General features: G+C 39.1%; 2 protein-coding genes across 22 annotated transcripts in view; both read left to right on the top strand.

The window, feature by feature from the left end:
* The window catches only part of baz2ba (bromodomain adjacent to zinc finger domain, 2Ba), a 77,150-nt gene extending 75,616 nt beyond the window's left edge, over nucleotides 1-1,534 (top strand). For all 21 annotated transcript variants that reach the window (XM_072465771.1, XM_072465760.1, XM_072465765.1 and 18 more), the window contains one exon: nucleotides 106-1,534. In XM_072465771.1, coding sequence (XP_072321872.1) covers nucleotides 106-135 — 30 coding nt within the window. In that variant the 3' untranslated portion in view covers nucleotides 136-1,534. The remainder of the gene's footprint in view (nucleotides 1-105) is intronic.
* Nucleotides 1,535-2,455: 921 nt separating this feature from the next.
* On the top strand, nucleotides 2,456-23,946 carry wdsub1 (WD repeat, sterile alpha motif and U-box domain containing 1). The gene is made up of 13 exons (XM_072464988.1): nucleotides 2,456-2,500; nucleotides 3,804-4,215; nucleotides 6,457-6,644; nucleotides 7,327-7,413; nucleotides 7,904-7,997; nucleotides 10,044-10,077; nucleotides 10,159-10,199; nucleotides 12,251-12,357; nucleotides 13,038-13,055; nucleotides 13,720-13,743; nucleotides 15,116-15,295; nucleotides 19,950-20,084; nucleotides 22,668-23,946. The coding sequence occupies exons 2-13, from the start codon at nucleotides 3,818-3,820 to the stop codon at nucleotides 22,817-22,819; spliced, it is 1,458 nt and encodes a 485-aa protein (XP_072321089.1). The 5' UTR covers nucleotides 2,456-2,500; nucleotides 3,804-3,817; the 3' UTR covers nucleotides 22,820-23,946.
* Nucleotides 23,947-25,486: the final 1,540 nt, after the last annotated feature.

Here is a 25,486-nt window from a genome sequence, read left to right as displayed (position 1 = left end):
TAAGTCTTCACATGTTACTTTTACTAGCATTGTGTCAAAATGTAAGTACAACAAGTGTTAGAATTAAATGATGCTGATTATTTGTTGTTGTTTTTTTCATTTCAGATATCAAAACCTGGAGACTTTTATCATTGATGTCAACCTGGTGTTTGAGAACTGCGAAAAATTCAACGAAGACAATTCAGACATTGGTCGAGCTGGGCATAACATGAGGAAGTTTTTCGAGAAGCGTTGGACTGAGCTTCTCAAACAAACAAACTAAGACTTATAAATCCGGTTTATCGTTTCAAAATGGAGCACCAGGTTGTATTTTATTTCATTTCTGGAGCATGTGGCTTTGCAGGTCGGAACAAGTCAATTCCTTTATAATAAGGAGCCGACGCGTGCTGAGAGAGAGATGTCACCTTGAAATAAAAGTTGTTACAGGAGGTGCGCTGGATTTATCACACAGGGATGAAAGCCCCAAAGAGTCCCAGAGAAACGGGGTGTCCTAGTGCAATACCATTCCCTGTCTCCGAACACTGCACTGATCCAACCCTCACTCATTTCCACTACCTGTAAATAGTCTTTTGTTATTTAATCGTATTATAGTGAATGTATTTAATTTTCTAATTATTTATGAATCAAGGTCCACTTCATTTTCTATGAAAAAGAAGAATCATCTGAACAGAATTGAAAAGGAATGTGTCTCTGTGTTTTAATTATTTTAATTATTTTTTTCTTCCCAAAAAAAAAAAAAAAAAAAACTAAACAAAACAAAACAAAACAAAACAAGCCAAGAAAAAAAAGCTGTTTACACTGTCAGTGCTTTGGGGGCGTCCCAGAACTGTACTCATTTGCTCACAAACTGTAAAACTGCATTTATTTACAGGAACTGCAGAGGAACCGATAGACAATGGTGATCCATGTGTATATACTGTTTATTAATGTCAATATTATGTCTTGTTTGGAACAATGTGTACAAATTGTTTAAGAATATTAAGATATTGTTTATGCCTTAGAATGATTGTAGCATTCTATTTTAGTGACCGTGATGGAAGCATTATCATAAATATTGTTTGTACAGTATATACATATCCTCTGCAAACACTGTGGTATCCTTAATCTTGGTAGTGCCTACCCTTCCAACAGGGGCATGTAGGGGATGTTTCTGTTTTTAGTTTTAATTCTTGCGACAACTTTATTTTTGATATAATTTCAATCCAACAAGGCCTCCAAAGTTGGACAGTGACACAGAAATCATTCCTCACCATAGCAGACAAAAGGAACAAGCGTTAGGTTTGGCTTCCACACTGCATTTCCTCGTCGTCTGCCACAATACTGAGGACCTAAGGCCATTTGTAACCACTGTGTTGAACCTTGCTGTGTGTCGTGGCCTGATGGAGGCAGCTAGATTTTTTTGTACCCAAGTCAAAAGTACTTGAAGTTACTTTATTTAAGATATTGTGGAATAAAAGTATCATTCTTTTGTAGGAGCTTTATTTTTCACTAGTGTGTGGCACGGACCTATTAAAAGGATGTTTTTCAACGTAAATCTCTGAGTCTTGTTTTCATAAAAGCACTAACACTAGTAATAATTTATTGCAGTTTTTTTCTATTTACACATTAGTTGACAATGTCTTATCTAATGTAGTTAAACTCTTTACAAACTGCAAGGACAAATAGCTCTGTTTCAAGTATGATTCAGCGAGCTTGATTGGAGGCTTATGATAGAATAGATGGAATGTCATTATACTCAGATGAGGACATGGTCAAGTTTTCCTTATTTAATGCATCCGATCTGACAACAAATGTTAAACTTTGTCCTTTTTGAAAAGCCCTCAAACTCACTGTGTTACAGCATAAACGAGCCGATGGTACTGTCTTCCCCAGGGCAGCTGTGGCTACAAAAGTCGTTTACCACTGCAGAATGTAGAGTAAAAGAATAATAACTAAAATGTAGTGATTTGAGAGAATTGGACAAGCCTGTAAATCACCCTACACGTGTGCAAGGCATTATTATTATTATTAAATGCACATTTTACACAAATTAACATAAGCTAAGATCATGAGTTGCAAGAGCACACAAATATACCATTATTAAAACTGAAACACTGCAAGTAGAGCTATGACTGTTTATTTAAAGCACAACATAAACTAACAGTCAGTTTTTGTGTAGAATAGCCCATAACAATAGTAATTTTGCCATCACCTTATAGCTATACAAATATATAGACCCATAGAGAATGATGTGATGGAGTCTAAAACTCAGAACAATATCTTGTTGATGCAAAAATATATTTAAACTGCTGTTCCCCTACATTCAAGAATAAAACTAACTAAGAAACAACAAACAATCACGCGCATGTACTACAAGGAGAATCAGAATGTCAGATCAGTTTTTATACCCGTATCTATGGAAACCAGCCGGCCATAACTATGACGTAATGCGTCGCTGTACGTCTGGATCAGCTGCTGAATGCGGAAGTAAATAACAAGAGCCCAGAGACAAGCGGACAAGGTAACGAACGGTACATTCTAATTTAGATTTGTTTGTTTATCTGAAGTTTGATCATCTATAAATTTGTATCTGTTTTATTTTAAACCCTCTATCTGTTCTATTACTGACGATTATGCTTATCGATATGGACCAAACAGAAAGCAACAACTGCATAAGCAGCTGCCATGACTTAACGTTAGCTTGACAACTATGTCGAGAACTAAGTTCTCATGTAATGTTAATGTTACTGTTACATGCAAATTGTTTCCATACTCCATGGATACACTGTGAAGTGTATAAATAATGCAATGTAAAAGCCTTTGAGTGTCAAAAAAGCATGAAGATATCAGCGCAGTTAAGTCAACATCAATAAAACGTATACAAAAACATTGTAGTGCTGCATAGATTAATCTGAATAATTGTGATTTATCCAACAATTTCTGATTTTATCAATAATATTTTTGTGTGTGTAGATTTTCTCCATCTTGAAGCATTTAGTCAGCATAAAGCTGCCTTAATCTGATTATACAAGATAAAAAAATCTAATACATTTTTAAAACCTTTTAACAACACTCTTTTTTACTTGGGAGTGAGTATTGTGTAACAATCTGTCTGTAATGATATATTTCATATTTTAAAATCAAGATATGGCACAATCTTCATATTCAAAATGCTTAGAGTGGTCAGAGAGATCAAAAAGCCTGATCATATAAACCACATCATGAGCTATTTCTTGATGAGGGATGAGGGGCTTTACAGCAGCAGGAACTCCTCGAGTCCAGCATCCTAACAACAAAACTGTCCAATATTGATAGTAGTTCAAACAGTGAACCTTTCTATATGGCCAGTAGTAGTCTCTACATCTCTTACAAGATTTAATACACATCATATCTTGAAAATTGCAAAATTCCTTTTATTCTTTGTATCAATCTTCTTTGTATACATTATTTATTTTGATTGAGGTTTGACATTAATCCAGTCTGGAAACAATTTATAATATCATAATTGTTGTTTTGGAGTTGTATCCGCTACTATTAGCATTACTCAAAATTACCAGAAAAAGACGTGTGGTGCAAACAAACAAGGGTAAAGGAATATTTCTGCACCTTTTGTGGTTAATCAAGATGAGAAAGGTTTTCACAAAATAAAAATGTGTGATATGGTGCAATATAAAACAATAAAGAATAGAAAAAAAATAAAAAAGTTAAAAAATAAATAATAAAAGTAGCACATTCCAGGTGCATTGTGAAACTATAATCTAATCCAGACTAGTACTTTTCCACATATTCACAGTCCATTCATCTCTGTCTTTGTTGTGTTCTAGGCCCACCTTCCCAAATGGTGTCTCTGATTTGCACTTTACAAGACCACCGGGATGATGTCAACTGGTGTGCGTTTTCAGCCACTCTGTTTGCGACCTGCTCTGGGGACAAAACCCTGAGAATCTACAACACGAAGGACTTCTCCGAGCTGCCCTTCTCCCCGATCACTGGACATGGCTACGGCGTGCACTGCTGCTGCTTCAGCCCCTGCGGTCAGTTCCTCGCCTCATGTTCGACCGATGCCACCGTGGTGATCTGGTCCATGGTGTCGGGGGAGATCGAGGCCATTTTGGAGCATCCTGGACGCAGCCCGGTCCGAGTCTGCGCCCTGTCCCCGGACTCCGTTCACCTGGTTTCTGGAGCCTCGGACGGGACTTTGGCTCTGTGGGACTTTCCATCCAGACAATGTCGCAGGTAGAGTAAGGTGGAAATAATGGTGTGTAAGTGTTAAGCAAAAAGCTTACAAGGGGAAAAAACAACTTTAATTAAAGCTGCGCGACCGCCTTCCCGCGCGACCGCCTTCCTGCCTGTCCATGTTTTCTGCTGCGTTTTGCGGCATACCAAACGAAGCTCAGTAATTCACCGTTGATGATTGCGTAGTTTGCGATTCAAATAGTAGTTTGCCCTGACAAATTGCAAAATCGTGCTGAACGCAGACCTGAGCAGGGAGAAAGGGAGAGAGCCTCGGTGACCCGGGACTTTTCATTGATGTTCAGGGGGTCACAACCCCCTGACTTTATTCTTTCTGCCACAACCCGAGTTGTGGCAGAAAGAATAAAGTCTAAAGAATAAAGTCTAAAGAATAAAGTCTAAAGAATTAAGTCTAAAAAATAAAGCCTAAAGAATAATAATTCTAATGTGGCACGAGAGGAAATGTTCCATCAAAATAAAAGAGGAAGAGGAAGTGAAGGCATTAATTGCGCCCCTGCTGGCCAATTGTGAAAATACACAATATCTGCAATGCACTTTTTTCATGGCGTCTCAAGGAGAATATAAACCATGAGTTTCAAACAAATCAGACAGTGTTGAGTTTTTCACACAATGGGTAGGGGGCGCTATAGAGTAAATTTGTTACATGGGTATTTTTTTCCAATCAGATCATAAAAACACATTAGTGAGTGAAATATGAGCTCCGTAGATCATTTCCAATAGGCGTGACTTGTCCTTGAAAAAACAGAAAATTAAGCCTTTTTTGAGGGCGTGTTACGCGGAAACCGTAAAGAATGTCAACATTCTTTTGAATATTTATTAAATTTCAATGTCTTTAGATGCAAAAAGTGTTGTTTTGAGCTCGATCGGACATAAAACCTTGGACAAGTACGATTTTGAAAAAGAAAAAGTCAAGCGTGGCGGTGCCACTTTGATTTGACATGGCTGACTTCCTGTTTATCATTGAGCGATGCTGCCAAGTGTGTTTTACTCGTCAAAGGTCAGAGGTCAAATGTAGCTCTATCACTGTCCCAAGTCTCATGTGCCTAGGCCAAATATTAAGCGTTTCATGTTTTCTCTTTTTTGAACTAGTCGCCACTGTTGCGACGGGCGTTCTCGCACCGTTTTATTGGAGTTCGGGCCGAGCCGATCACGTCTATGTCCCCATGTGTGACCTATGACCCCATGTGTGACTTTCATCAATGTTCAGGGAGTCAAAAATGCCCGAGTTGTGGCAAAATTTTACCATGCAAAACTATAATAAGAATAATAAGAAAGCATGGCAAGAACAAAGACTCGAGTCAATTAACGTCACATAAGTCCAGGGATTTTTGCCCTATATCCGTTACTAAACAAGGCTTCATTTAATAAAGTATACTGTCATATCAACAACACATACATTATTTTCTTATTTCACTATTCAAAGACGGTGAATAGAGCATATCTTGTCTTTTTCCTCTGTGCGCTGTTAATCGGTCCACAAATTAAGTTCTAACATCCATCCATTTTCTACCCCTTTCGGGGTCACGGGTGACTGGAGCGTCCCAGTGACTTCGGGCCTTAGGCGGGGTACACCCGCCTACGGTTTGTCGCAGGGCCAACGCAGAGACATACATTACAGACAGTTCACTCTCACATTTATTCACTAGGGCCAATTTAGAGTCACCAATTTTGCCTAACACATGAATGTCTTTGGATGGTGGGAGGAAGCCGGAGAACCCGGAGAGAACCCACGGTAACACGGGGAGAACATGCAGACTCCACCCAGAGAGATCATGTGATGTTGGTCTGGTCCGGGAATCGAACCCACCGTGCACCCAAGTTCTAACATATCATAGTAGTATAGCACATCCAGTTTGTGTCAATCTTAAGCTTTGCTGAATATAAAAACATATTTTTGTGTGTATTATGTTGACAAATGAAATGAGTCCAGCCACAAGTGTGAAGTGTGAGATTGTCAGATAGGACAAGGTCACACAGAAATCACAACAACAATTTGTAATGCTGAGTGGTTGTTGTTGCTGATCAAATAGAAAAAGCCACAAAGAAACAGCAGAAGGCCACTTCATTAATAAGTGGTAAACATGTCAGTGAGATGTCTTTGTTTTTAGTGAATGCCTGATAAAAGACAACAATGAACTATTCAAACTCTACATTAGAAAATGAATGAATAAAATGTCAACTTGCTCTGTATATTACAACTACAAAGTTCATGATCTGTTTTAGGAGCGGAGCCGTGCCTGACACGACGATGGTGGCGTGCTCGTTCAGCCCCTGCAGTCAGCTCTTTATGACGGGGTCCACGTACGGAGACCTGCGCCTCTGGGACCTGGACATGAACCAACTTCACGCCGAGAAAAACGCACACGACCTGGGAGTCAGCTGCTGCACCTTCTCCCCTGACATCCACAGTGGTGAGAGAACGAATGCACACGTACACTAGTTTGTATCTTATGTCCCTCTGTTTGCTCTAATGTTCAGGTCAATGTAACTAGAGATTAGAGAAGCAATGTGGGCAGTATTGTGATGTTGCAATATCAGAAATATTCCAATTAATGGACAAATCATATATTGAATATTTTTCAACACTAAAGGAATTGATTAGTTGAAGCAGCATAAAAACCTACATAGACCACGATCCTTTGCTCCTCTTCATTAATGCCAAAATATATTAAACATTTTAATAAAACACTGAATTATTATAAATTTGTGTGAAAACAGTTTGTTTAAAGCAACAATTTGTAACTTTCTGCCGGTGGCACTTCACTTGCATGATTCCATGGAAACAGAAAGCTTGAACCATACTTCTGAACATTCTCCATGGAGATGGATATGTTTTATGCCATGCTGTGGGATATTATAACCAAAGAAACAACATTTCCATGGAAACAAGCAGAAGGAGCCTCCACCAGGCCAAGAACGAGTCAGGTTTGTGGGGATGCAGCCCACTCAATGTAACTGTACATTTTTAGTGCAATAAAAACAACCAAAATGAAAACCAAGCATTTCGTTTTGTCTATTTTTGGGCTAAAAGATACATACTGGGGCTTTAATGTAATTCATGGACATATCAATGTTATTTTGATGTCGTTGCAGGGGGTCAGGTGGTGCAGTTTCGCCTGGCATCCTGCGGTCAAGACAGTCTTCTGAAGATCTGGGCCATCAACAAGCTCAGCAGTGGAGGTAAAGACTTGCATGGCCTCGTTTCTACTCTGTATTTATTTATCTATGAAGGAAGTGTGTGGTCTGCCAGGCTAGGTAAAGACTCTTTACTATAATTACGTTTGCACAATATAGAACTAAACTGAAGAGTATTTATAAGACATAATGCAGAACAAAGTATACATCCTTTGTATATAAAAGTCTATATTCTATTATGAAATTACTGGACAAACTGCCAGAAAATTGCTGGGAAAATTGTTGTTTCAGCCTTTTTCAATGACTTGTTATTAAGTAATAACAATCTACGAACAATAACCACATTTTATACAGAACATTTCCAAATAGTCACTTATACTACACTACACTACACTTAATGCTACACTTGATAGGCCTTAGCTGAATGTAAAGTAGTTTGCGTTAACCTATTTAGTTCAAGCTAGTAATGTTAGTTATTTATATTCTCTGGAAAATATTTGGTTTTATACAATATCATTCCCTTGTTCTTTTGCAGCCTACAAAATGCAGTTACTTCACTCTCTCACTGGTCAGTCGGCTCCAGTCCTCACTTGTTCTTACTCTGCTGATGGACAACTGCTTGTGTCTGGGTGAGATTTCATTAGTAACATGCAAATCCTACTGGATTTGAGAAAGGGTATTGTTATTCAAATCGACCACTAGAGGGAGACAGAGATCATCACATTTAAAGAGACACGACCACATACGAGCGCTTGAAAAGAGATCCGACCAGTGGCTACAAGAAGAAAGTGATAGACTGTTTACAAAGGCTGGAAAAAGAGGAAGCGATAGACCGGCCTCTGTATTACAGACTGTATCCTGGTGAAGCCATGCCTTGCATTTATGGCCTTCCAAAAATACACAAAAAGGAGGTTCCACTCAGACCCATAGTGTGCAGCACAGATTCCATCACTTACAATGTGGCCAAGCATTTAACAACTATATTGGCTCCGCTTGTGGGGAATTCGGAACATCATGTGGAAAACACGCACAACTTTGTGGATAAAGTGAAACATCTCCAACTGGACCCAGATGACCTCATGGTTTCATATGATGTTGTGTCCCTGTTCACCTGCATCCCGACCTCTGATGCAGTAGCAGCAGTGAGGATCAGACTGCAGGAAGACACCACCCTACAGGAAAGGACCAAACTGACACCTGAACACATATGTAAACTGTTGGACATCTGTCTGAACACCACTTACTTTCAATTCCGGGGACAATTTTACAGACAGATTCATGGCTGTGCCATGGGCTCGCCCGTCTCTCCCATAGTGGCCAACCTGTACATGGAGCACTTTGAGAAGAAGGCACTGTCCTCATTCTCAGGCATAGCCCCAAAACTGTGGCTCCGCTATGTCGATGATACTTTTGTAACAATCAAGAAACATGAGCTGGAAACCTTCTCTGATCACATCAATGCTGTGGACCCACATATCAGGTTTACAAGAGAAGACGCTAAGGAGAACCGCTTGGCCTTTCTTGATTGTTCCACGATCAGAGGAGAGGACGGGAAACTCCAAATAGAAGTATATAGGAAACCTACACACACGGACCAGTATCTGCTCTTTGGTTCCAACCACCCACTACAGCACAAGCTGGGTGTGATCAGAACCTTACAACACAGAGCTCAAGGTGTGCCCACCAGCTTAGAGGGCAAGAAGAAAGAGGAAAAACATGTCCGTAATGCCCTCTCAGCCTGTGGTTACCCCGCTTGGGCTCTCAACAGAGTGAAGAGAACCAAGAAGCAGGACAAAAGGGAAACTGAACAGAGAAGGAAGGGTGTTTCTATCCCTTATGTGTCTGGCCTGTCGGAAAAACTGCAGAGAATTTTTAGACAACACGAAGTCCCTGTTTATTTTAAACCAGGAAACACTTTAAGACAAAAACTGGTTCACCCAAAGGACAAGTTGCCGACTCAAAAACAGAGCAATGTAGTTTATTCGATCCAATGCAGTGAAGAAAGCTGTAAAGAACGTTACATAGGTGAGACGAAACAGCCTCTACACAAGAGGCTTTATCAGCACAGAAGAAATACTAGTTCAGGTCCACAGAGTGCCGTGCATCTCCATCTTGAAGCCTCTAATCACTCGTTTGAAGACGGTGAGGTGAAGGTTTTAAGCAGGGAGAAAAGATGGTTTGAAAGAGGAGTCAAGGAAGCTATTTTTGTTAAAAAAGAAAGACCTTCTTTAAACAGAAATGGAGGGCTAATGTTTAATCTTCCTGTTATTTATAATGGGTTACTGAACCCCTGGAAAGGTAGAGGACATTCAGATGCTAATCAGGTACTCAGGGTGGTTGAGCCAGGGTCTCACAAAGACAAAGAGGTTTCTAATAGCCCATTAAGATTCTGAATAGGCTAGCTCGGTAGATACAAGGGGGGAGTTTCTGTTGAAACAAACAACTCTTTCTACTTCTGGAAGGCTCCTCCCAATGGGCGGGTCTTACCACAGAACAGTATTAATATTGGAGTTCTCGACCTAAATTCTGTTATTGACAATGACTCTTGGATGAGAGTCGAAACGTCTATTTTTTCAAACTGAGTCCAGATGACTACAACTGAAGCTTTTTCTACATTTAAAGAGTTTTACAGAGTGATGCGTTTCCAATCATTTTGCTCTTGACTATTTTTGCAGATCTGTGGACAAAACAGTTACAGTCTATGATGCTGTGAGTATCTCAATAAAATATATCTGAATTCATTCATTTTGTTCAGCTCTGTAACACGTCTTGTTTGTCTTGTTTTTACAGACAAATGCAATTTTACTTTACACCTTAAATCAACATGAAAGGTAAAGATGTGGCACATTTTTGTCACTCTTTTCTCCATATTTCTTGAGTTATAATTATTCTCATATTATTTTCAAAATATGATCATTTCATCACCTGTTTGACCACAATACAACTTCTAGTCTCCCCACTGAGTTAATTTTACGTCTTGATCATGCACAATTATTTCATTATTGTTTTAATCACCCACCTCTGTCGATAAGTGCTCTTGGTTAATTCCTCTCAGCCAACAGCACGATGTGGATGAGCGATTACATCCAAAGTCTTCGGTTCCCAATTTAGCTGCATAATTTTCATAATTTTGTATGTCCTAACTTGCCTCACACTTGAGTGTCTGCAAAGCTATTTGATTTTATAGGCTTTTATTTAATATACCATCAAACAGGAACAAGCGGTAGAACATTAATGAATCTTAAGATTGCAATTTATCACCATCTATAGGCTACTATTTACAAGCCTAGTGTAGCTTATGTAGCATCATTGTCAAATTTTCAATAGATTGTCAAGTAGTAAAGGATAATTTGGGAAAAGAAAAGAAAAGAATACCAATTAGATCCCTTTCAATGACCAGTAACACGTGATTTAATCTGACAGTTCAATTATATTTCCAATTTAACTAGAAATGCTCTTTTAGACAATGACTTAAATGCATTTGAAATGATTCCGATTTTTCAACCCAATAGCAAGCGCATCTTTGTAAACTTAATTTCCTATTCACGACTTGTATGCCACCACAAGTGTCAGTTATTGCAAAGGAAGAAACTCAAATAGATTGTGATGCAGCGTGGGCACAAAGCATGCATTTACCATTTTTATAAGAGGTAGGACTGCTGCCGCCGTACCCTCTTCCCCCACATATTCACAGAGATATCTACCCCTGCTCAATGATCACTCTTACAGGCTATTTATACCTCCTTCAAGCCACCTGTGTCTGCCTCAAAGCCGGCAATCTCAACTCTTTCAGCGCAGCCATTTCAAAGTCATTTTGGAGAAACTGAGCTCGAGGAAACTTGTGGGAGAAAGTCAAGGGAAAAAGTAAACAACACTCACAAAAAGCCAGCAGGAAATTATTTGACTTCAAAAGCAGATTATTCAACAGTGAGAGCAGGGGAGAGGCAGGGGAGAGGCAGGGGAGAGGCAGGAGAGAGGCAGGGGAGAGGCAGGGGAGAGGCAGGGGAGAGGCAGGGGAGAGGCAGGAGAGAGGCAGGGGAGAGGCAGGGGAGAGGCAGGGGAGAGGCAGGAGAGAGGCAGGAGAGAGGCAGGTGAGAGGCAGGGGAGAGGCAGGAGGGAGGCAGGGGAGAGGCAGGGGAGAGGCAGGGGAGAGGCAGGAGAGAGGCAGGAGAGAGGCAGGGGAGAGGCAGGAGGGAGGCAGGGGAGAGGCAGGAGAGAGGCAGGAGAGAGGCAGGAGGGAGGCAGGGGAAAGGCAGGAGAGAGGCAGGGGAGAGGCAGGGGAGAGGCAGGAGGGAGGCAGGGGAGAGGCAGGAGAGAGGCAGGAGAGAGGCAGGGGAGAGGCAGGAGGGAGGCAGGGGAGAGGCAGGGGAGAGGCAGGAGGGAGGCAGGGGAGAGGCAGGGGAGAGGCAGGAGAGAGGCAGGGGTGAGGCAGGGGAGAGGCAGGAGAGAGGGTTTAGAGGCTACAGTTTTGTGGCTCAACATTTCTGAGCAATCAGTTTAGGATTTGTCCTCGTTAATGTTGCCTTTGACTTTTTGTGAATCTACTGGAAATGTTCTGCTTATCCCTGGTTTGATTCACTTAAGCCGATTTTGCCCTCTGAAGTGCACAAACTGCCCCAAGTATTGAGCAGCTTTCAATCTATAGTGAGTGCTAACCCCATTATTACTTATTAGAATTAAATATGTGTTGCTCACGTGACTTTATTTGACTTTATTTCAACTATAACTTTACTAGCTGTGAGTCTAATGAACTGCTGCAATAAGAATCTTAATGAAACAGACATCTTATACGCAGTTTTTATTTAAAAGCTAACGTGTGGAAATGTATAACCTGTATTTTGGTACTGTTTGAACCTGTAGTAATAGGGTTTTTTTTTTTCAGATATGTGACGGCATGTTCCTTCTCACCAACTTCCCCGATCATTGCCACTGGATCCATGGATAAAACCGTGAACATCTGGAGGGTGGACGACGGATGCAGTGGGCAAGGTCAGACCAAAACACGTCTGCTACTACTACTACAATAACAAATACTACTGCCACTTCCACTAAACTATCATTACTACTGCAACTACCGCTAGTACTACAACTATTCCTGTTGCTATTAAGTATTATTACAAGGCTAGATGTCCCAATTAGTGTTTTGATACTCAAGAATAGGCTAATACTGATTTCGATACCACTGTGATAAGAAAAAGCACAATTTTTAGACAATAGACTGTAATTTTCAACATAATACAACTTTTTGTTTTTGTACTTTATACAGCAAATTGAAAAGGAAAGTAGTTGCTGCGACTGTGCAGAGCTGTGCAGCTTGTTTGCTAACGACAGTTGGAGATTTAGGACTCGTCAGCTGCTGCACGACAATTCATTTCCTCAACAAACATCTTATTTAAGGAGAGAAAGTAATGGGTTCAACTAAAGTGTGATCACAAAGTCTGTATCAGTGATGAATGTTTGTCTGCTTTTCTACAACTTTAGATGTCAGGTACAAACAAAATATTGAGCAGAATTGCAGACTTTTACACTTGTTATTAGATGATAACAGCTCTTTCACATTTGAGTTGTGTTTTGAGCTCTTCCAAGAGAAAATGTCATTACTCACCATTGACTAATATGATTTCTCTTCTCTCTGTTTTGGTTCTTTTGTTTATTTCGGGACCACGCAGAGGGGAAGTCGTTAAATGGTACGTTTTGCAAATGCCTTCTCGGTTGTCTTTTCCCTAAATGTCACTAAGCAGAGACACAGAACCCAGCAGCCCGCACTAATCAAGGCCAAGTCAGGAGTCCACCGTGTGCAGAGATGCCAGCAAAGAAACGAGTCCATAATAACACAGTGAATGCTTGAACTCTGCAAGAGAGAATAGGACTATAGCTCTTTTTAATCAAATAAAGGTGGAAATATGGGGACTGAAGCCTTCTACATTGAGATTAAAATGTACTAATGCTATCTTTTTTTGTCTCAGAGTTACAATTATCAAAATGTGAGCAAGATTTTTTTTTTTTTTTTTGTCGATCAATCGCTGCAGCCTTAATATCTAGCATTATTTTTTCAGTCACTCACTTTTCAGTTCATCTGAAATGGGCTAAAATGTTTGTGAAAATGTTCAAGTTTGTACATTAAAAGTTTCAAATTATCCACAAAATGCAGAAATTGAACTTACAATTTCAAATTTTTCATACACATTGTTTTTGTTGACAGTTTTCCTATTATTAGCCATTTATATTCATTGTTATTATAAAAGCATAGTTCAAGTTTAAGCGAGACATTTTGTGATGTCCAATATTTAAACAATACATTCTTTCTTCTGTGTTTTAATGTATTTCTTTAATGTCTTTTCTGTATTTCAGGGGAGACTTTCGAATCAAAACAAGGTATGTGTTTATGGATGGATGTTTTTTTTTTATAAAATGTTGTCAAATACCCAGATACTAAAACTAACATAAAAAACGTACCAATTCAAAAGAAAATGTCAAAAATAGGGCATAATTGGAAAATTTCCTGAATATACTTTGAATGTATGTATTCGAGTATGAGACCATATGGTATTAAATAAGAAACTAGTATTATTATGTGTCGTAAATGTCATTATCCCGTGTCAGCACATGCTATTGAAATTGGAAACAAGTTTTGAGATTTTTACTTCGTATCGAGTTGAACTGTTTTAAATTTTGTGACATCTTATAGCATTGCTCATGAATAAATACAAATAATAAAAAAAAAAACCTCCTGAAATATGAATTGTGACAATAATACAAATGTCACTGCCAGAGTAAAACACACTGCCAATAATAATAAATTCAATATTAGACGCTGGGTGGTTGTTTTATTCACACACAGATATTTGCTGTACTCTGATTTGGGATTATAACCCTGCTGTTTAACTCAAGATAATGCAAATATATTCCAGGGACGTCCTCGCGACACACAACAAAAAGACTGAGAGGTTTTTGTCTTTCTTTAAAACACTTTACATCCTCTGATATGTCTGCCTGTGCCGTACTGGATTTGTTTGGATGTGCTGGGGAAAGAAATACCATTTATTATTGTTTGAAATAGTCAACTGAAGCTTATTGGCCTTTTACTTATTCAATAAAAGAAGCGGCACCAGCTCCTGATCAATAATCACTCAACAGGTTTCCCCTCTCAGACAGCCTCCTTTGTTTCATTTATTTGACCAGACATTTTGGAAAAAAGAAACAAAAGGTCGATTGTCAGTTACATAACTTTTTACGGAACTGTATTTCAGACAAAGGATTTATGTTGATGATAGAAAGGGATTCAAACGTTTAGTTCAGTCATTTGGAGGTCTATGTCCTTTTGAAAATACCAGATTTAGTACATTACATGGTATTTTGTCCTTCTAATAGCCTTCACTTCAAATTACTACTTTGTACTTCAGCTTGAATCATATTCCTTTGAAGTACAGTCACTCCCACTTGAAAAGATGAGGCTGCTCTACTCACATGTGCTCTTCTTTTAGTGAGTCAGTTTCTAATGTTGTTTTAGGTTGAACAAATATAGTAAATATTGACTAGCAGGCCTGAGCTGAAGGTATTGGAGATTTTAAGCCTGTATTTAATATATTCATACATGCACTCTTGATTTCACACAATGCCACCACGACTTCAACTGCAGTCGCATCGTTTCATCCTCGTCCCTCTCTTTCCATCACTTGCATCACCAGTGAAGGAGGTCACACTTTGTTCAGTCTGTTTTTGTTTGTTTCTCTATCATTTCCTTTAGGCAGGGCGTCTTCGGGCCTGTCCAAGCTGCTGGTCAGTGATTGGTCGGAGGAGGATGTGTCTCTGTGGTTGGGGGAGGAAGGCCTCGAGGGATTGGTGGAAACTTTCAAGTCCAATAACATTGACGGCTCTGAACTGCTGAGCCTCACCAAGGAAACGCTGGCGTCAGAGCTGCACATAGGTGAGGACATCACACTCTCACTCAGAGCTGTGACACTCGGGCACTTTCTACTGCAGGGACCAGACCAGGACCAGGACCAGGATCAGGACTAGACCAGGACTAGACCAGGACCAGGACCAGATCAGGACCAGGACCAGGACCAGGGCCAGACCAGGACCAGGACCAGGACCAGATCAGGACCAGGACCAGACCTAGACCAGGACCAGACCTAGACCAGGACCAGACCTAGACCAGGACCAGGACTAGACCAGGACTAGACCAGGACCAGGGCCAGACCAGGGCCAGACCAGGGCCAGACCAGGGCCAGACCAGGACAAGGCCAGGACCAGGACAAGGCCAGGACCAGGACAAGGCCAAGACCAGGACAAGACCAGGACAAGACCAGGACAAGACCAGGACAAGACCAGGACAAGACCAGGACAAGACCAGGACAAGACCAGGACAAGACCAGGACAAGACCAGGACAAGACCAGGACAAGACCAGGACAAGACCAGGACAAGACCTAAGACTAAAGCCAGACATCACAGCTTTAAAGAAAAGAGACTAAACCATATCTAGACCTGACCTAAACCAGACCTAAACCAGGTCAAAACCAGGACTAAACCAGATTTAAACCAGAAGTAAAGCAAGACCATCCCAGCTTTAAGAAAAGGGACTAAACCATATCTAGACCTGACCTAAACCAGACCTAAACCAGGTCAAACCAGACCTAAACCAGGTCAAAACCAGGACTAAACCAGATTTAAACCAGAAGTAAAGCAAGACCATCCCAGCTTTAAGAAAAGGGACTAAACCAGGCCTAAAAGGACATTGGACAACTCCAGGCCCATAAATAGATTAAAGCGGGGCCAAATCTACTGTACATTTAGTCTAAACTAGGGCAAAACCTGATCCAAACCAAATTAAACCAGGTCAAAACCAGGATGAAAACAGGATCATCACAGCTTTAGAGAAATGGGACTAAACTAGGGTTGAAACAAGTTTATAGATTCATCACAACTAAGCTATTAGTGAAATAACTGACAACTAATAAGTGCAGTAAATACTATTACACAAAAATAATTATAATTTTTAAAAATTAGTAAATTTACCCAATGAAAATGTCTCTTTAGCTTCATCTTAGTCAGAGTTTGTAAAAATATATTTTTTCAGGGACTTTTGCAATCCAAACAATCAAATTGATTAATTGAAATGATAATTGCTATATTAATTTATTACCAAAATAATCATTAGTTGCAAAAGGACTGAAGAGAAAATGGAGTAAAGCAGGTGTAAACCAGACAAAACCAGGTGTAAACCAGGTGCAAACCAGGCCCAAGCATGACATAAATATAATGCACTTAATCTTCTCTAAACCAGTCTAAACTAACACCTGATCTAAACCAAATGAAACCCAGGTCTAAACCAGAACAACTATGTGTAAATATAAACAAGTATTTTGTGCCACAAAAGAGGCTCACGGGAGAAGTTTGTCTTACTTTAGTAAATAATATTAATTATAGCCTTTTCACTTGAAGACAGCAAAATATTTTCTGAGATCATACGTGACATGTAGAGATTCTCTAGAATACAATAAAGTGTTCACCCAAATATAATTATACCCGGGGGATTTCTGTAAGGTCCTGTAATGTGGGGGGTATTTGTGGACTCTTTTACACTTGAAGCGCCGTCGCGGGGCTAAATTGGGAGTGTTATGTTGTCAGTGTCATTCAAGAAGCAGCCAGTGCGTATTCGTCATGTACTGTAGTTGTCAGCACACGACTGCTGCGTTGCCATGCCGTCATTTTCATCCCACAGACTCTGTCAATCTCTGCAGAGTTTACACAGCCCCACGGCCGCGACAGGCTTCACATTGTTCTTTGTTTTTGTAGCAGCAGGCAGCAGCCCACCTTTTCAGCACGACATAGGCAGCACGCAAAGTCGAAGCTTTCAAAAACACATCATAATGAATCAGCACCAAGCAGTTCGGGACAGGATTTTTGGCATTGTGAATCTAGAGCATTTTTTAAAACAAATTTCCAAATTGTAAAGTGGAATACGCATTATTATTACATTTAAACCAAAAGCACAAACCATATAATGAATTAACTAAACGCATAATACTTACATTTCCCTTCATCTCGGGTCTTTGTTCTTAAACTAACTTTATTGAGATTCTTATATTTACAGTAAAACCTCAGTTCAGCCGTTCTCAAACTTGCCATGACAAGTCGAGCATAAAAACTAATCCTAATTCTATATTGATAATTGTAATCACTATCTGGACTATGCAGACTCTAAAACACATACAAAATATGCTTTATAACAGAGTGACATCATTAAATAAATATTTTTCTTCATCTGTAAATATTCTGTATGTAGAAACCTTCTATCACCGTATTTCAACCTTTTTATTTGATTGAAAATGTGACATTCAAACTTAAAATGTGACTGTTATTTTAATTTAAATGTGCCTTAAATGTTTTTGTATTTATTTTAAGTTTATTTGTCTGCTTAAGTCTATTTGTGTTATTATTTTCATTTAATATTAAGGAAAATGTATTTGGAAAATCACAATATCCTATAGAAATAATCAATTAATTGATGAATCGACTTCTGAAATAATCGCTATTTCTGGTATAGTCCTATTTCAGACCTAGTGTAGTCCTATTTCAGTCCTATTTCAGACCTAGTGTAGTCCTATTTCAGACCTAGTGTAGTCCTATTTCAGTCCTATTTCAGACCTAGTGTAGTCCTATTTTAGACCTGGTGTAGTCCTATTTTAGACCTAGTGTGGTCCTATTTCAGACCTAGTGTAGTCCTATTTCAGACCTAGTGTAGTCCTATTTCAGACCTAGTGTAGTCCTATTTCAGACCTAGTGTAGTCCTATTTCAGACCTTGTGTAGTCCTATTTCAGACCTAGTGTAGTCCTATTTCAGACCTAGTGTAGTCCTATTTCAGACCTAGTGTAGTCCTATTTCAGACCTAGTGTAGTCCTATTTCAGACCTAGTGTAGTCCTATTTTAGACCTGGTGTAGTCCTGTTTTAGACCTAGTGTGGTCCTATTTCAGACCTAGTGTAGTCCTATTTCAGACCTGGTATAGTCCTATTTAAGACCTATTTTGGACCTATTTTAGAGCTGGTTTAGAGCTGGTTTAGTGCTGGTTTAGAGCTGGTTTAGAGCTGGTTTAGAGATGGTTTAGAGCTGGTTTAGAGCTGGTTTAGAGATGGTTTAGAGCTGGTTTAGAGCTGGTTTAGAGATGGTTTAGAGCTGGTTTAGAGCTGGTTTAGAGATGGTTTAGAGCTGGTTTAGAGCTGGTGGCACTGGGAAAATGTCTGCTCTAATCCTAATAAACCAAAAGATGTATATTTTCCACAATTACGTCTTTCAAGTGACACATTTTGTGTCTCAGAAATGAGGTTACAAATACCCACTGACCAAGAGGATTAGTGTGTAGTAAAGTGTGTGTGTAGTAAAGTGTGTGTGTAGTAAAGTGTGTGTGTAGTAAAGTGTGTGTGTAGTAAAATGTGTGTGTGTAGTAAAGTGTGTGTGTAGTAAAGTGTGTGTGTAGTAAAATATGTGTGTGTAGTAAAGTGTGTGTAGTAAAGTGTGTGTGTGTGTAGTAAAGTGTGTGTGTAGTAAAGTGTGTGTGTAGTAAAATGTGTGTGTAGTAAAGTGTGTGATTAGTTTATCATTTTGAATAGCTCCGCACTCTGGCCCTGCCAAAAGACCCAACGCTCTGACGTGTGAGTGTGACTATTAACTTTCTGTTCCCACCACTCTCCCACGCTCACACCGGCCCCCCGAAGTGCTAAAGGCTCAAATGCTACAATCATGCATATTAGTCCAGCCTGTTACACAAACGCACACAAACGCACACAAACACTATTTACGAGTTCTGTCCCAGTAGGCGAGAGACAAACAATAATTTTTCGGGTTCAATAATTTTTGTATGCAGACAAAAACTTCAGATCATTTTTATGGTAGTGTAGAGGTGGCAATATATTGAATTGTAGCTAATATTGTGAATGTGGTTTGGAAGATATGAAAAATGCAACAAAACGAGCCGATTAAGAATAAAAAGTGATGTAAACTTTCAAAAAAGGGGATATTTCAGACTTTTGCAGATTCATTCTGCATTCGTCTGATAATTAAACTTCACCTTTAAAGACATTTTTAACACATTTCTGTTGGACTGACTGAATAGCATTATTGGGATACTTATTATTAACAGGTGGAAGACTAATTTGAGATGCTAAGTAATTAAAAAGTGTTTCATTGTGCTGTAGTGCTATAGATATGTCCTGTACAATGACTCAAATGGGGCACAGGACGGAAACAAACAGTATTTATACAGAAAAAAGACTTGTAAAACATCACATTTATCTGTAACAAAGCAGCAAAAACTCATGATTTTCAGCTGACACACTCCATCCCTTCTGTTTTCTGATGTGGTCTTCAATAAATTGCTTATCTTCTTATAATGGAGGACACTTTTTTATTTGGAAATGTATTTGTATCCTAACTCTATAAGTATATCATAATATTCTAGTTATGGTTGGATTAAAGTCTGTTTTTTGAGTTTAATGTTCATTTTTGATTGCATATTTTGTCTTTTTCCGCTATTCTTGAACTAGACGAATTACAGATCTCATATTTTGTTTTGTGACAGAGTCGTTGGGGCTGCGGAGTAAGTTGCTGAGGAAACTAGAGGAGCTGAAGAGTGCGAGCGTGTGCACAGGAAGTCCCGATGAGTTTCTGTGTCCGATCACACGGGAGCTCATGAAGGACCCGGTCATCGCCGCCGGTAAGACCAGAAAAGAACACTTAAAAACTAAAGGCTGCACTGAGTTCAGCCTCATTTCACAGTGTTTTAATCTCTGAGCCTTTTTGATTAATTGGGTGATTTATTGTTTTTGAAGGTAATTGAAAATCCACAATTATTGAACAGTATAGCTTTTTGTCATCTAGTTTGACATCTACTCTGAGACCTGTCAACAGAAACGTCACCCAAACACTTTTAAAACTTGCAAAGGTTCTCATCTAAAATACTTTCCGTTAAGTTTAAATCTAGTCAGTGTTAAGATCTTAGAGGTACTATGTTCACATCCACACCAAACTCTGATTTAAGACCTGGGATAGTCCTATTTTTAGACCTGGTGTAGTCCTTTTTTAGACCTTGTGTAGACCTATTTTAGACTTATTTTAAACCTGGTGTAGTCCTTTTTTAGACCTTGTGTAGACCTATTTTAGACTTATTTTAAACCTGGTGTAGTCCTTTTTTAGACCTGGTGTTGTCCTATTTTAGACCGATTTTAGACCTGGTGTAGACCTATTTTAGACCTGGTGTGGACCTATTTTAGACCTATTTTAAACCTGGTGTAGTCCTATTTTAGACCTGGTGTTGTCGTTTTTTTAGACTTATTTTAAACCTGGTGTAGTCCTTTTTTAGACCTGGTGTTGTCCTATTTTAGACCTGGTGTAGACCTATTTTAGACCTGGTGTAGACCTATTTTAGACCTGGTGTAGTCCTATTTTAGACCTGGTGTTGTCCTTTTTTAGACCTCGTGTAGTCCTATTTTAGACCGATTTTAGACCGATTTTAGACCTGGTGTAGACCTATTTTAGACCTGGTGTAGTCCTATTTTAGACCTGGTGTAGACCTATTTTAGACCTGGTGTGGACCTACCTGGTGTGGACCTATTTTAGACCTGGTGTTGTCCTTTTTTAGACCTCGTGTAGTCCTATTTTAGACCGATTTTAGACCTGGTGTTGTCCTATTTTAGACCTGGTGTAGACCTATTTTAGACCTGGTGTTGTCCTATTTTAGACCTGGTGTAGTCCTATTTTAGACCTGGTGTTGTCCTATTTTAGACCTGGTGTAGTCCTATTTTAGACCTGGTGTAGTCCTATTTTAGACCTGGTGTAGACCTATTTTAGACCTGGTGTAGTCCTATTTTAGACCTGGTGTAGACCTATTTTAGACCTGGTGTAGACCTATTTTAGACCTGGTGTGGACCTATTTTAGACCTGGTGTAGTCCTATTTTAGACCTGGTGTTGTCCTTTTTTAGACCTGGTGTAGTCCTATTTTAGACCTGGTGTAGACCTATTTTAGACCTGGTGTGGACCTATTTTAGACCTGGTGTGGACCTATTTTAGACCTGGTGTAGTCCTATTTTAGACCTGGTGTAGTCCTATTTTAGACCTGGTGTAGACCTATTTTAGACCTGGTGTAGTCCTATTTTAGACCTGGTGTAGACCTATTTTAGACCTGGTGTAGACCTATTTTAGACCTGGTGTAGTCCTATTTTAGACCTGGTGTTGTCCTATTTTAGACCTGGTGTAGACCTATTTTAGACCTGGTGTGGACCTATTTTAGACCTGGTGTAGACCTATTTTAGACCTGGTGTGGACCTATTTTAGACCTGGTGTAGTCCTATTTTAGACCTGGTGTTGTCCTTTTTTAGACCTGGTGTAGTCCTATTTTAGACCTGGTGTAGACCTATTTTAGACCTGGTGTGGACCTATTTTAGACCTGGTGTGGACCTATTTTAGACCTGGTGTAGTCCTATTTTAGACCTGGTGTAGTCCTATTTTAGACCTGGTGTAGTCCTATTTTAGACCTGGTGTAGACCTATTTTAGACCTGGTGTGGACCTATTTTAGACCTGGTGTAGTCCTATTTTAGACCTGGTGTTGTCCTTTTTTAGACCTCGTGTAGTCCTATTTTAGACCGATTTTAGACCGATTTTAGACCTGGTGTAGACCTATTTTAAACCTGGTGTAGTCCTAGACCTGGTGTTGTCCTTTTTTAGACTTGGTGTAGTCCTATTTTAGACCTGGTGTTGTCCTTTTTTAGACTTGGTGTAGTCCTATTTTAGACCTGGTGTTGTCCTTTTTTAGACCTCGTGTAGACCCATTTTAAACCTGGTGTAGTCCTATTTTTAACACTTTTAAAACTTGCAAAGGTTCTCATCTAAAATACTTTCCATTAAGTTTAAATCTAGTCACTGTTAAGCACTTAGAGGTACTATGTTCACATCCACACCATTATTATTATTATTATTATTGTCTGATTTCTGGACTTTTAACATTATTTAAATGACATGCAAACCACAAAATGTGACGTGAGTAATCAGAAGGATCTCGATCAGAAAGAAAGCCGATGATTTTGCCCTTTAAATGCCATTTTAATAATCTTACAACTCCAAACGGCTGATAATATTACAATTTTGATGAGTGTGAGTGTGAGTGGAGCCATTGTTCAGTCAAAATCTATTATCCATCCGTTTTTTAAAGTCAAATGGTGAACAATGGAGACATTCTAACCAGACTTCTAATTGCCTTTCTTTGGTTGGTTGTCTTATATATTCTGGCATGTATTTCACAGATGGATACTCGTATGAAAGAGCGGCCATCGAGAGCTGGATTAATACTAAAAATCGTTCAAGCCCCATGACCAACCTGCCTTTACTCACCACTCTGCTGACCCCGAACCACACGCTCAAGATGGCCATCGGCCGCTGGAAAACCACACACTGACTTACAAACACTACCATTCTGTCACGTTATCGCTCTGCTTCAGGGTTGTTCCATTTCAACACTTAACTAAAAGCCAATATTTAGTTTTCTACACATCTTTATGTACATTCAAGTCATTTTAAATGCTTGTACAAATGTCTTAGGCCCAAATAAGGCGTCACAGTATTGAAAAGAGATCAAAATATTCAATAGTTAAAGGTACGCGGATGGTACGCAACCTGCCGGTCTCCATGGAGATGTTGTTGCTTTGCCTTACATGTTTCACAGAATGGCATTGTGTAGTTCCATGGAGACGCCTGTATTTGAGTAAATGCACGTTGGATAAGTTAAATGCAAACAGTGGAACGTTCCAGGTGTCAGACCCTCCGCCAGAAAAAAGTCCTTGTGCACCTTTAATATAGTTCATACTTTTTTAAATGACATAAATGTTGCCATCTGATTGCACCAAAGTCAGTCTTAATCAATTTAACAGTTTGCCTCCTCTTTATGGCACATGCACTCAAGAAGAAGACTTTAGATGTAGATTGTAACTCAGCAAACATAAACCACTCCCACTTTACACTGCTCGATGCATCGGTCACTTACAAGGCCAGACACAATCTAAATTCACCAAACTTTACAATCATGGAATTGTTTGACATTTGCCTGATAAGAAAATACAATATCCACAAGGCTCTTTGTAATTTGTCTCTAATATTTCAACAACACAAATTTCAGTCAGGCTCCACCCATTTTTTATTTTGTTTGTCCCAAATGTGTGCAATTTTGTCAATGTTTGACAATGTTGTTACAGAATTAGTTGCAAATTGTTATCTCATAATGTGAAATTGTATTAGTCCCTCTTCACCCGCAGTGTCTCGTCTTCTATAATGTTCCTCGACTTGTTTCCATATGTTGATGTGTGGTAAAAACTGGAGAAACAGAAGTTCTTGCATTTGTCTTTTATTTGACCACAATAATATCTGTGGCACATTCTGTAATCCATAGCAGACTCTGAAGTGTTAATGAACGTGAGATTTTCAGTTCCAGTTGCTCCTGTAAATGTTCCAATAAACCAAAAAACAATAAACACTCCATATACAGTAAAATGTTCTTTGCTATGAAAAATAAATAGCATATAATGTCAATATTGAAGGAGTCATTTTTAGATTCAGCTAAGCATTCCTCATGTTTATCAAATGTACCAAGAACTTCAAGGACACAAAGTCATTCCTTTGTGTCCATGACGTTGACTATAACCACTTACAGGGAAATATATCTAAGTTTGTATAGAATCTGTAAATACTGTGTACATGTACAAATATAAATGTATTTAAAAGACACTTGACAATACAGTAGAAATGGCAAATTACTGCAACTATCCGCATGAGGTTTGAACTGTGTATCCGTGCACAAAGCTTTCTTTTATTTCTGCATTTGACAAAGTTGTATAGAATATACTATTTTCTTTAAAACCACTACTTCCTTTAATATATATATATATATATGTTTTATAATAGACATAAAAGCAAAGCGTAGCAGCCTGAGTTCACTGGATCTAGATTGTAAATGCATTGCAGCAGCATAACTACAGACACGCTCAGGGAAAAGCCAAACGCCAGTCCCTTGCTACCTTATATGGGTCATCGTCTGTGTCTGAAATGGCACTTAATACTCTTGTGGGTTGAACTACTAACACTACGTAGTTTACAGAAGTACAACGCAAGTAGGGCTGTGCAATTAATCGAATTTCATCTCTAGACGTCGGAGAGGTTTACAGTCAATCCACTGTCAGTAAAAATGTGGTTTCAGACATTTTGGATGAAATTAAGACTATTTTTGTGTTTTCACTGGCAATGATTTAGTCTGTATTGTTTATGTACAGGAAATACAACGATTTGGAAGCATTTGTATCTGCTTTTAACGAGACAAATCAAATACGGATTGAAAATTGTGCTCAATCAATATGAGGATTTTCTTCTTTTTGCCCTATTGTCCAGCCCTGAAGGCAAGCTAGATTCACAGTAGATAATTTGCGCTCACTGCCTCTTAAAGGGCCCAACATTGTAGCGTCTGTGGATTGCAATCCTCAGGAAGTATATTTTCTGTGGTGTTGTTTGCCGTCAGCCTTTTCGAACACACAAGCTTTAGACAGTATAAGTTAATGGACCGAGAGACAATTGAACTCGCACCACTTGCTCCATGATCAATGCTTGTAAAAATCAGTAATATAAAAAGACAGTTAAATGTGGTGCCTGATCTATACAAAATGCTTTAGTCCTTGTTATTATGGTTTGTACGAGGTTTTCAAATAGTGACTTTAAGACGAGCAGAAAGTTACATGTAGGAGTGGGCAATTATTAGGATATAAAATAAAACGGTGATCGGACTGAGTTTACACTTCTTTTCATAATTAGGACTAAACTGAGCTAAACCTGGACTAAACAATTAAACTAGAACTGAACTAAATCAAATGTACATTAGGACTCAAACTGGTCCCAAAGCAGAACACACAATAGGGATGGACTGATTTTGTTGTTTCATGGCTGATGCTGATAGTTTTTGTAGAATCCTGAATCCACTTTAACCCATTACAAATATATAATACTTCTTCTGAATTCTTATTATCTATGGCAATAGTGCTTGATTTTCACCACTCTAAAACCCTATGAATACAGTAAAAATGAC

This window comes from Eucyclogobius newberryi, unplaced genomic scaffold, assembly GCF_026437365.1.
Source record: "Eucyclogobius newberryi isolate DKJ021-1_F unplaced genomic scaffold, fEucNew1.0.hap1 SCAF_5, whole genome shotgun sequence".
In the NCBI taxonomy this organism is placed as follows: domain Eukaryota; kingdom Metazoa; phylum Chordata; class Actinopteri; order Gobiiformes; family Gobiidae; genus Eucyclogobius; species Eucyclogobius newberryi.
This window is presented reverse-complemented; position numbering and strand designations above follow the sequence as displayed.